The 12,819-nt window shown below is 36.1% G+C and overlaps 1 protein-coding gene across 2 annotated transcripts; it reads left to right on the top strand.

The window, feature by feature from the left end:
* The first annotated feature begins 565 nt into the window (after positions 1 to 565).
* On the top strand, positions 566 to 5,255 carry LOC132059671 (protein SUPPRESSOR OF GENE SILENCING 3). 2 transcript variants are annotated; one of them, XM_059452371.1, is made up of 6 exons: positions 566 to 712; positions 1,898 to 2,834; positions 2,912 to 3,206; positions 3,289 to 3,533; positions 3,815 to 3,957; positions 4,765 to 5,255. In XM_059452371.1, the coding sequence occupies exons 2-6, from the start codon at positions 1,917 to 1,919 to the stop codon at positions 4,961 to 4,963; spliced, it is 1,800 nt and encodes a 599-aa protein (XP_059308354.1). In that variant the 5' UTR covers positions 566 to 712; positions 1,898 to 1,916; the 3' UTR covers positions 4,964 to 5,255. The 2 variants fall into 2 exon arrangements, with proteins under 2 accessions (XP_059308354.1, XP_059308353.1); XM_059452370.1 differs by having other exon boundaries at positions 566 to 716.
* Positions 5,256 to 12,819: the final 7,564 nt, after the last annotated feature.

Raw genomic sequence — 12,819 nt, 5'->3', positions numbered from 1 at the left:
CTCTTAAAATTATCAAACATCCTTCTTAAACTTATAGGGACTTCATGTACACCCTAGACTTATGTTAGTCTATTCATAATGCGAACAACGCAAAGTTTTCAAGGTGTAATATGAATTTTTTTTCCTATTTTCACTAAAGACCCGTTTGACCATGAGAATTTTCATTTTTTTTTACGTAATTTTTTTTCACTTTATTTAAAAATCAGCGTTTGGCCATGAAATTTTCAAATACAACTTAAAATTGTATTTGTAATTTGGAAAACACCTAAAACCCTATTTTTACTTTTTTTTCTCACATTAACTACATTCAAACAACCAAATATTTTTTGCAAAACTATAACCAAATACAACTCCAACTTCAAAAATTCCACATAAAGTAAAAAATATTTGGTTTCTATTACCAAACGCCTACTAAGAAAGTAGAAAAATATTTTGAAGGTAAAAAAAGTATTTTCAAATTTTTTTGACCAACAGATGAAAATATTAAAAAATATTTCTTCATGCCAAACACAACACAGTTGTACCTTCTAAACCCCGTACCCCGCCCCCTGCCCCCTGCCCCCTCCCCCCACCCCCAACCCCCACACTGCCACTAGTATTTCTTTGACACTCAGTAGACACGGTAAACTTGTCCATTTCCTCTCTCCCTCAAAGACCACCTAAGTCCAGTCATTCTACCGCAGGCGATCATTTTCTTTGGCGAACCCCTGTTGTAGGTCCTCCCTCTTTCTCCACCAAAACCCTAAACCCCTTTTACTCATTTTATGCGATTTTTTTACTGCATTTTGAGACCGACTTGTCAATGTTCTTTGTATTTCCTTTTCTTTTTTTTCTGGTTATTCATGCTTATGTGATGTTGATGCCCTTATGATATTAATGCCTTTCACTTTCTTTACATTTTTCTGCCGAAAAACCCTAAAGATGGAGTTGGTGTGTTATCGTATTTATGGGTTTTGAGTTCCTCTTGGAATTTCAGTCACTAAATGGTTTCCTTTTTAGTACCCTCCGTTTTAAAGGAAGGGTAGTATGTATATGTTTCTTTTGATACAAGGGTTTTGGCCAATTTTGGGAACTAAACTGGATATGGTTTTTTCTTTTTTTAAGATTTCGGATATGTATAAACTAATTATATTTATATCGGGGAAGCGAAATGTCGCAACTATTTTAGGACTTTGGGAGCAAGAATAATTGTGGAAAGTTTTTGATAAAAAAAGAATAATTGTGGAAAGTAGATGGTTAATTTAATTTGTGAAGAACACTGATTCATTTGGTGTTCCAATGTTTTAAGCAGCCCATCCCGAGATGTGGGATCTTTGAAACTAAGTGGCTAATATCTCATTATTTGTTTTAGATTTTAATTGAATTGGTGTATGATAGAATGTCTTTTGTGGACTTGCATTTGGTTTTCATTGCCCTTTGTGGCTCATGATTAGCAGTTCCTTTTTTGTGTGCTCACCTCCTAGAGATGGCAATAATCTATCTAGGTTACAAATTTATTATCCAGTTGCCCTCTTCCGTTTAAGAAATCTCAGAGTACAAACTTTGATCTCTAGAGTGCTATAAAATGTTCACATTATGTTTGGGTTTATCTCTCCAAGTGTACCTTCATGTTCTTTCTAATATCTGTAGTACACAGTACGTTTTGGGGTTTGTGCTCTCGAAGTATACCTGCATTTTCTTTTATTTCCCTTGATTGTCTTCTGATTGCTGTTGGTCTTTGAGGAATGCTGATTTTAGATTTGCTAATTGCTATTTTCTCTGCTGTCTATTACTAGCAGTTTAATTTATATAGGCTGGTATCTATGTGTATTGGAATGATTTAGTATATATAACCTGTCACCTACCAAGTGTATATTTGTTCTGAATGAGTACATTATCCATATGTTTTTATCTCCAGCTAACAGCTTGATCCAAAGATGAGTTCGAGCAATTCATCAGCAAAGCAGAAAGGTATCTCTACACCAACAGTTGACGAGATAAATGTAGGTGTTGGAGTTATGGGGTTGAATTCTGAACAAAATGAGGGATGGGAAGTGTATGCAAGGAAGCCCAAGAACAAGAGTGCTGGGAAGCAACGGGTTCCTCAGAATCCAAGTGCAAAAGCAGCTTGGGGAAACCAGCAGAATAGGGGTCATCCAGATGTTGTTCAGAAGCGTAACAATGGACGAGGGGGTTCTAGGAATAACTGGTCGTCTACATCTAATGATCCTCGAAAACCTGTAAGGCAGCAGCTGTATGATCCATCACCTGCTGCAGTTCCTCCTGCTCTGAAGAATGGTTGGGATTGGTCTGCTAGAGTTGCTGCCTCAGCACATCCCAAGGAGAACCAAGCCCCTGTTCCTGCTGCTGATGATGATAAGGCCAGTGAAGAACATGAGGATAATGAATTGGATTTTCTTGATGAAAGTGATGATGACCTTCATAGTGATGACTTTGATTCAGATGTGGCTGAAATGAGTTATGAGACGCGCAAGAAAAATCCCTGGTTCAAACAGCTTTTTGAATCTCTTGACAGTTTGAGTGTTACTGAGATTAATGATCCTGAACGACAGTGGCACTGCCCTGCATGCAAAGGTGGTCCAGGTGCAATTGAGTGGTTTACAGGGTTGCAATCATTGACTACCCATGCAAAAACCAAAGGAATAAGGGTCAAAATACACAGAGAACTTGCTCAACTTTTGGAGGAAGAGCTCCGTCAGAGAGGTACTTCCGTTATACCTCCAGGTGAAGTGTATGGAAGATGGGATGGCATTGAATTTAAAGATAAGGAAATAGTGTGGCCACCAATGGTGATTATCATGAACACGAGGCTTGATAAAGATGACAATGACAAGGTAAGACTGAGTGATGATTTATTTATTTGTTTGATATACTTAAAAATTGGATGGATGTCTAATACTTCTATTCTCAGTGGATTGGAATGGGAAATCAGGAGCTGCTTGAATATTTTAGCTCTTATGCTGCTGTCAAGGCTCGACATTCATACGGTCCACAAGGCCATCGTGGCATGAGTGTGTTGATTTTTGAGGCCTCTGCCGTGGGACACATTGAGGCTGAGCGTCTCAGTGAGCATTTTTCGGAAATTGGAAGAGATAGAGATGCATGGGATCGCTGTTCAGTTCCCTTTTATCGTGGGGGAAACCGTCTGCTTTATGGTTACATGGCTGATAAAAGAGACATAGATAGCTTTAACCAGCATTCAGCTGGTATTTATTTGTTGATTATTTTCTCTCTGAACAAACTCTTACCCTGTGTTTATCAAATATTAAAGTTTGTGTGATTTTGTAGGGAAATCGAAGTTGAAGTTTGAGATGAGGTCATATAAAGAAACTGTTTGGAATCCAGCCAAGCAGATGAGGGAAGATAATCAACAACTAATTTGGTTCAAGAACAAAGCTGCTAAACACCAAATGCAGGCTAAAGCTCTTGAAGAGTCTCTCAGTCTGGTGAGTGAAAAGCACCGTCAGACATTGGAAGAGAACAAGATTGTCAGATTGAAAACAAAGATGCACCATGAACAGATCAAGGAAGAGGTATGTAAGAAAATCACATGTGGCTACTACTAATTCTGAAACGTTACATGTCAATAATTAAACTGTCTTCTGTCTGTCAGTAGCTGCATATGACGTTCTAAAATTGATACTAGGACAACTTTGTCTTGCTTGACATTCAATTATTCATAGAAGTCAATCGTATAACTTTTGTTTGTTTTTCCATGTCATTTGTTCTCTTTTCTGGGCATGCTTTTCCTTGTGCTAGAATGTGTCCTCTTTTCTACATACAATCTGATTCATGTGGGTTATACTTTCTGTAGATGGAGTTTCAAGAGCAGTTTTTCAAGGATCAGCTCAAAGTAATTCATGATGCCAGGAATGCTGAGGAGGACAAGTTTGAAAAGATACAGCAGGAGCAGCGTGAGATGGTCAAACAGTCTAATGCAAATACTTCCTCGGTTAGGTAAGATATTCTTTTGAAGGCTTCATTTTGGTGCCTGTAGTTTGCCTTTGCTTTACTACATTTGCAACTGAATCAGACAAATTAATTCTTGTTAATCCCCTGCTCACTCTTAGAGAGAAGTTCGTTACGATCCATTTGGTTTTCGCAGCATGAAAAATTTGTCACAGAGAACAAAAGCTGTCTTTTTTTGGGCCCCATTTTAACTTTGGCAATTACAATTTTGCGTCTAGATTATTTCATCTCGGAATTACTTGAGTTTTTTCTAATTTTTCTTCAGTATAAATTCTTTTCTTATTCGAAAATACTGCTTTTGGTCCTAGTTGGTTTTAATCTATCATTTTACCCTAATGAAAGCTACCAATTATCTGTTCAGAAAATAACTTACCCTTATAAATATTGTTGTAGAGCTTTACTGTTATTTTTCCAGAAGACAAACCCAAAGATCTCCAAAACCAAATCCAAAACACTCCCATTTGTTTTGTGAAGAAACAAAACTAAAGTATTTTCTCCTAATACCAGAACAAAAAGTCAGCCGATTCTCCATCCAGCACCACTTCAGCTTTATTATAGTTGCTTAGTTTCTTGATCTCTCTACATTTGTTTCAAGGGAAATCTCAGACCTGATATTACGCCTTCTGACATAGTTTATCTATGAAATTGATGCTTTTTTTGGGGTTTCTCCATGCCACCTGTATCCCCATTCTCTTTGAGAAGACTGTAGGTTCACTACACTAGGTTGACTTACATGATTTTCTAAAGAACAAAAAAAAGATTTTCCTTATAAATCATTTGTCATTTGCATTTCAGGGCAGAAAAAGTTGCAAAATTTATCGATCTTCAAGATAGGGAAATGGACGAGTTCGTGGAAGAGAGGGAGAATCTAATGCGAACACATGAAGATAGGGTAGCTGCATTGAGACGCAAATACTGGGAAGAGGAGGTTGAACTTGAGAAGAAATTCGACCTTGAACTTGCTAAGCTAATGGAGAAGTACTCCCCAAAGTAATCTGATCAGGTCGATAGCAGTGGCCCCATGTGACTCAAATTCTTATAGTATTCAGATACCATAGTAGCTTTAGATTGCTGATAAACGTAAAAAAATAGCTGCTAGAAAAACGGCTTTCGCGCTGCACAAACTTTTTTAATCCTGGTCTGACCATGTGTTCTGATGATGCTAAAGAAACGATCCCCCGGAAACACAAACAAATGCCTTTGAACTAATTAGTCTACAACTAATGTTGCACAACAGATGCTATAATATACTTTTGAGGGGTTTTATATGTTTGCGAATTGTGAAACCTGTCTAACACCTTATGTTTGATCACTTAAATGGTTTGTTGAAGGATTCTGCAGTGTCTGCTAATTCTGATCTGATTATTACTTGTCTACCGAAATTGGTTATGATCAACTTGGGACGTTGATTGATGCCAGGATTCTTGCTACAAGCTACTTTTGTGAGAGTGGAATGAGCATTTGCTCTAACCCTCTACCGGTAATGCTTCAGTGTGATTTCATTTCATTCTCTTTACTGGTTAATATTTATTGATGTTTTGATGCTCTAATATCTGCATTTAAGATTGAATTTTAGTTTGGTAGATTGGTCAAGTCTTGCTTCAACATGAATTTGGCATGCCCGACCTTTTATTTGTTCTTTCCATTACTGTTATTTTTATGTATGGGAATGAGTATCCTTTGATTTTAGGCTCCAAATTTGGTAACCTCACCCCTCCTAATTTTTCCAACTCTCTCAATCTCAATCTTTCTTTAGGTTAATCGCCTCCAGATCACAAAATGAATTTGTGAATCAAGCTTCCTCAAAAACCGAAACAGTGGTGGGGTTGAAATTTTCATCACTTACAAAGCGGTATTTATTCATGAATATAAACTCAAGTAGCTGAGTTTCCGCAAGCATTAAACAACGTTAGTATAACCATATTTCAGATCTGAAAATGGTGAAGTCAAATGATTTTCTCACTTCGCGTCACCCAAATGTCTAAGCTAGTGTTGACAACGTTTCTTTAGCAATATATAAATCATAATAGATTTAGACGACAATTCCTTATTGATTTCAGATTTTACTAAAGAAACAAATTTAGACCAGCTGCCAAAACCAACGATTTCAACACTTTCAAAAATTTCAGATGTTAATCAATTCACCGATTGAGGTCAAACAACGACCGAGGCGATTACGGAGCAGTTTTGGATCCTTCACTTGGAATGCTTTTTCAATTCAAGTACACCATGAAAGAATCTTGTAAATATCTTACAATATATTTGTACAAAATGTACAGGTCATAGAGGAATGTATTTTTCTGCATATTTTCCAAAATTATCTTACGGAATATCTTATAATATATTGTACAAATAGTACTGAAAATATACAAGTGTAACAATTATATCCATACAAGATATTAACACCAATGCATCTTTTATAGTCGCAATAAGGACCTATTTCTTAGCAATACTTCCTTCACAAAGTACATGTATTTGTTAATCATCAAAAGACATTAATTTCAACAGTACTCCTTACCCAAAATACAACTCAAGCTTAATCTATGGAACCTCTATGATATTACAAATAAAATATAAAAAGTTACGGTTAACCCAAACTATATCAAAGAATAGAAATATCTGACATGCTCATATGATTCAAAAGTGAGCTCAACAAAATAAAGGATGAAGCAGGATCCTAACTCACACGCAAATCGTCTTGCGCTAATCTACACCAGCAAAGTGACATCATAAAATGGAGCTTAAGTACTTGAGATATACCAATATACTATTCAAACCACCTGATGGTGATCAAAACTTATAAAAAAACATTAGGCATGGGTAGAATCATTTTAACACTTCATAATAAAGCTTTTATACCGCATAGTCTAATCACATCATTCGGTGACTCAATTTGTTTACAACATACGACGATAAAATACTATTGACCAATGCAGTCAAATCTTTCTATTACATCATTGTTGGGTTCAAAATTTTTTTTTTGCAAATACACCTATAATAGTATTGACATTTAAATAATATTTTGCTGTTATAGGCAAAAAAAGATGCATAAAATCTAATATTTAATTTTTAATTGTCAAATTCTAAGCTTAATCACACTTTGTATAGCGAAGAAAATCTTTTAATGATGGAATATGTATTCATATAATACTCTTTGTCATAAATGGTGTCTTAACACATTTAAATATTTGGTGAAAATCTCAAGACCTATTATTGGTAATCTTAGAGATTTTATTTCTATAAAGATGATTAATCATTATTTTACCAAAAAAATAAAATAGCTGTTATAGAGGGGTAATTTTACAATGTGAGTACTGTTATATATATGGATATTGGGAGGTAAAATATAACATAAAATCGATTCTGAGAAAAACTTTGCTATTATAAAGAGGTGGTGTTATATGAGCATGCTGTTAAAGAGAATTCTGATTGTATTAACTTACCTCCATGAAAAAAAATGGAGAAAGTGCTTCTTTCAAACAAAGAAGGTAAGGCTAAAACGAAATTTTGTAACTGAACACTGATTATTATTTAATTGCATTTCAATTAATAATGAAATTAAGGTGTGTTACGGTTCACTTTTACGCAGGCATAAAAGCTACTTCATAATTTGGCCTCTATTTTGGATTTATTTTTAGAGTCGCCATCTAATTAATTTATGAAAATTAGAAAATCAATTTTAAGGTTATTTATGAAAACCTTTTTAGTAGCAGAGTTCGGATAAGGATTCAAGTGATTCCCCGGTGAAGGTGTTAGGCACCCCAGTATTAAGAATCTGCAAAATGCGGTTGACCTACAGGTTTTAAAAATGTAGCTTAGGTACATACTTGCTTAAAATTGTGTTTAACGGGTGTATGTATAAAATCTCACTTTTGTTTTGTCATTGCATATAAGAAAAAGACGGTTTTATAAACAAGGTCCTTTTATTTTGCCAAGTGTGGGAGTATAAAAAGTATTAAAATAGTCTTATCTCACTTTCCGGACGAAAACACACTTAAGGTTTCACTTTAAGTAGAGTTCTACTTAATTTAGTCCAAAGTGGTATAATTCCATTTATCCGGGTAAGTTTTGGAGAAAATGTTCAAATGTGTCCTGTTTAATTAACTATGATTCCAATAAAACGATACAAGATTTATACTCTTTTGTAAAAATAAACCCTTTAAAGGAAAGTTATGTAATTTTTTCTCTTTTAAAAGTATGGGTCAACCTTATTTCTTGGTCTAAATCCTTATCCAAAACTCCGAGGCCCAAAACTGTTTTTGAAGCAATTTAAACCATTTTTTGCATCTTCTTTCAAATAAAACCTTTTCTTTGAATGAAACTTCTCCAAATTCTTTTGTATTAAAGAGTCATAAGTTTGAAAGTTGGTTCTTCCAAAGGCAATAGAGAGCTATTTTATTTCCGTTTTGCGAAAAGAAAACATTTTCAGCTTTTTCTTCATTTTATAAAATAAGTATTCCTTTATCTTTTTTTATTGGGTCCAAGTTAAATATGTCGGGTTTCCTATTTGTTCTAATGATATTAGCATCGTTTGCCTAGTCCTATTTCATCTAGGTTCTAATTAAGTGTTTCAATAATATACAAGTATTTACACATACAACACAATATAGACATATATAAAGGCAATAATGGGCTGGTGGGTTTACTAAGCCCACCAGTTGAAATGTGGACCATTTTCATCCATGGTTGGGCCTTCATTTCTGCGTTTGGACTCGGTGAAGCTGAGTCCCAACAGAAACGACGATAATGCAAGTTGAGCTCAATTGGGCCCACACGAAGGAGTATTCATGCAAAGGGGAAAAAGAAAATGTGAGTTACGATATATCGATACTTATTTAACTATTTAAAAAGATAATTAGCATAAATAATACTTATACACACTTAAAGGAAAGAACAACATTGTTGTATACTTAAAATATACACGAAAGGATGCATAGATGATGGTTTGAACAAACTATAAGGTTATTGTTACACCTCGCCCTCCCAGGAGCTAAGGACGTTCCGTACTTATGACGTATTTTTGGAGAAGGAGCTTATGGAGGGTTAACGTCGTGGGCGTATACGGGATATAAGTCATGACAAACGGGCGTTACACCTTGGAAGAATTTCATATCGTTAGTACCATTACTAAACGAAAGTGAGCCCGGAGAGGCCATGGAACTCTTATAAGGCTAAGAAAGACTTCTAACGAGTAATAAGAGAATAACTAAAGTTTTCGGGGTCAAGCGGGTTGGAGAAAGTAAGATGTCAAAGCTTTGGAAAAAACTGGGCAATTATCAATCGATTCTAGTCTATTCCGGATTTCCTACATTTTACGATATATACATATTTTACGAAAAATACATATTTTGTGAGAAGTACATATATTTTATGAAAGATGCATATTTTTTCCCGAAAATCTCTATTTTTACGGAATTTCCGATATTTTACGAAATTAAGTAAACGTCCCCAGCTAAGTCGTTCATTGACTCCTATTAAACCGTCCGTATACTTTATGAAAGATCCTTATGATGTTAATGTGAGTATTATCATTTGAGTCATTCCTTGTCCTCGATATGTGTCCCATAATATATTCAGAGGTATAACGACCTTACGTCACTCCAAAAGGCCCAATGTCACTTCTTTGACCCCTCATGCATTTATATATATATGTATGCACTATTTTACTCCACCGAGCAGTGCGATAGTCGGTCGGGTACGGCACGTGGATGTGCAACCACTGATCAGTTGGGTATTCACACCGAGTCCCATTAGGGCCGGGTACGTTATAATATAATGACGTTTTCCGGGACGCGGGGAGAATGATGATATGATGATGATTATGTACACACCGAGTCCTGAAAAGGCCGGGTACGTTTCACAACGAGTCCCGAAAGGGCCGGGTACGCTTCACACCGAGTCCCACTAGGGCCGGGCACATTATATTTATATATATCTTATGTATATTTACTTGCATATGAAAAATGATTTTCTCATGCAAGGCATATTGTATGGTTTAAAATGTCACAGGTTACCAGTTATCACTATTCTCCCATGTTTACATTTATATTTTATTGATGTCATTACTTCCCTGCCTTACATACTCAGTACTTTTATCCGTACCGACTGTCCCACTTTTTGGGGCGCTGCATCTCGTGCTATAGGTCCTGACAGGCAAAGTAGAAGGACCTTCTCAGTAGGATTGCCAGATTCAGCGGGACATCAACAAGTATCACTATGCCGGGCTTGTTAGTTGGGTATATATCGAGTCTACATGTTATGTATATGACAGATATACGTACTCTTAGAGGCTCATAGACAGTGTAGTGGGTGTCAGAGTCATGCATGTTTTCATTATACTTATGATACACATGTTATAGCCTAGGCGGCTATATGATATTTTGTGATGTTCATGTTGAGGCCTTGTCGGCCAGCTTATGTATACAGTCGTTCACAAAGAGGTTATGTTATCCTTGTGTTGGGGCTTTCTGTGTATCGGTGCTATTATATGTACATGCTAATGATTACGATCAGAATTGTTGTATTAAGGTTATATTATGTCACGTCAGGTGGTACTCGGCTGTTAAGGTCGGGTGCCCGTCATGCCCCTTGTCAGGGTGTGACAGTTATAGACCCACAATAGGCCGAAAAAATATGAGGAAAAAATATCAAACAGGCCCAATATTCGAACACATACAAGAGGCAAGTATTATGGGCCATTATTCACACAAGAAAAAAAAAATGAAAGAAAAACATGGTCTCAGCCCAACAATACATGCACAAATGACTCTCATGCTAGGATATACCACATATATACGTGATGTACACCCCTTGTATACCAAAGCACACATAAGGGTGTATACTTTTGTATATCCAAGAGCATACAATAGCCTGACAGTCCAAGAAAAGTAGAAGAAAGCAGAATTTGACGAAGGAATTTTATCAAGATACGCAGACCCGTTTAATATACATTGGGTATACCAGAATATACACTTTTTATGCTTGCAGTATACAACACATAAACACCTTTGTATACTTGGGGTGGGCATTCAAACTATATGAGACTTTATTTTTAACACCAAAGGAGAGGTACAACAAGACAAGAGCAAAATACCTCACATTTCACATAAAAAGTAACCAAGTTTAAAATTCACAGTACATATATATATATATCATGTTATGGTCTCATGTGATTCTAAGCTACAATTGGAACCCATGTATGGACATTTTAGGCAACAACTGAATCAATTCAAGAACAACTAAGGTGTGTATACACAAAGGACATATACATAGGGACTAACTAATCATATGAAACATGTTCATAGAAGCAAAGAGAAAAGTGGAGCATGTATTCAGTGGGGTTTTATAATCTTATACCACAGTCCAAGATAATGCATAGACAAAGATCCACAGTTAAGTTTAAAGAGGGAAAATTTGAGATGAAGCAAATTTCCTTATCAACAACAACTTAAGGCTTTAACATAACAGGTTCAAACAGATGCACCCATATAACACTAGCCCAGACTCATAACTGATAGTATCTGAGGTGAATGACATAGTCAGTTTAGAGGAAAATGGGACAAAAAGGACCACGAAACCCGTATACATCCTTTCATATCATTATTTGCACATTCAGATTTGTTTAGCACTTTTGACCCTTTATGTTTGCAGTCCATGAGAAGGAAAAGGTATGCAGATGACATCACAAACTGTATACTTTATCTCACCACGAATTGGGGAAGTCAAACAACACTAAGCCTTTCTACAGAGTCTTAAACATGAGGGAACACTTAAAAGGTCTCCACAATCTTAAGAAATAACAAAGAGGATGTCACACCCCAAGATCCAACCTGGACGCAACAAACATTCGATGCTATGAAAAACACCAAAAGCACCTTATAAAATTAATAAACGTCTATTCTTATTCAATAGTCTTTCAACATTCATTTAGAACAAGTCATTAAGGTTAAATGGAAATATGATCACACTTATAAAAGTAACGAACAGAAGTTTGATAGAAATAAGACGTCAAAAACATGGCAAATACCCCGACAAGTCATACGAGACTTCAATAATCTACCCACAATTCTGACAACTATCTATGGAGCTTCTAAGAGAAATAAATGAATGGAATAACTTCGGGATGCAACCCGGAAACTAAAAATAATAAAATAAGGTAGAGAGGTGTCCCATGAACAAGTATGTGGGGCTCCCCATAAAGTGTGAAAAGCAGCAAGTTCTCCTACTCCGTACGCATATCACGAACGTGCTCTTCTTCGTTACGTAACATACCATAAAAACAATAATGATATGCCTGAGTACTAGGTACTCAGTGAGTGTCTAAGGGGGACTAGTTAATAATCCAAAATAAGAGAGTTACAGTAAAACTGGTGAATCAATAGTAGTAAAATAGTTTGAAAGTAAGAGATAGAGCAAAATGTCATCAACCTTAGTGGAACTTTCTGTGAACATCCAAATAGACAAGAAATATACCAATTTCAATATGTCAAACCTTTTACCATATTAAGTTTTTTAATTAGGAACTCACGAGCATCACAAGCCACTCACAGGGTACCAAAAGATCAACACATGCTGACTCACGGGAGAAAAATCATTCGATACATTGGGGATATTATTCCACGAAGGCTAATCTTCCTTTGGACTAGCACAATAATAGATGCACTGGGATGCACGCCTAGGACATCAATCATCCTCTGGACTGACACATCAATAGATACAAGGGGCTAATAGCCACGGAGGTCAATCGTCCTCTAGACTGACACAAAAATGCTCAAAAGCGATACGTTAGGATCCATAACGGCTAATTGACCTCTGGACTAGCACAACTTGCCCATACAAGCCCAAAAACAA

Source organism: Lycium ferocissimum, chromosome 6 (genome assembly GCF_029784015.1).
Source record: "Lycium ferocissimum isolate CSIRO_LF1 chromosome 6, AGI_CSIRO_Lferr_CH_V1, whole genome shotgun sequence".
NCBI lineage: Eukaryota > Viridiplantae > Streptophyta > Magnoliopsida > Solanales > Solanaceae > Lycium > Lycium ferocissimum.
This window is presented reverse-complemented; position numbering and strand designations above follow the sequence as displayed.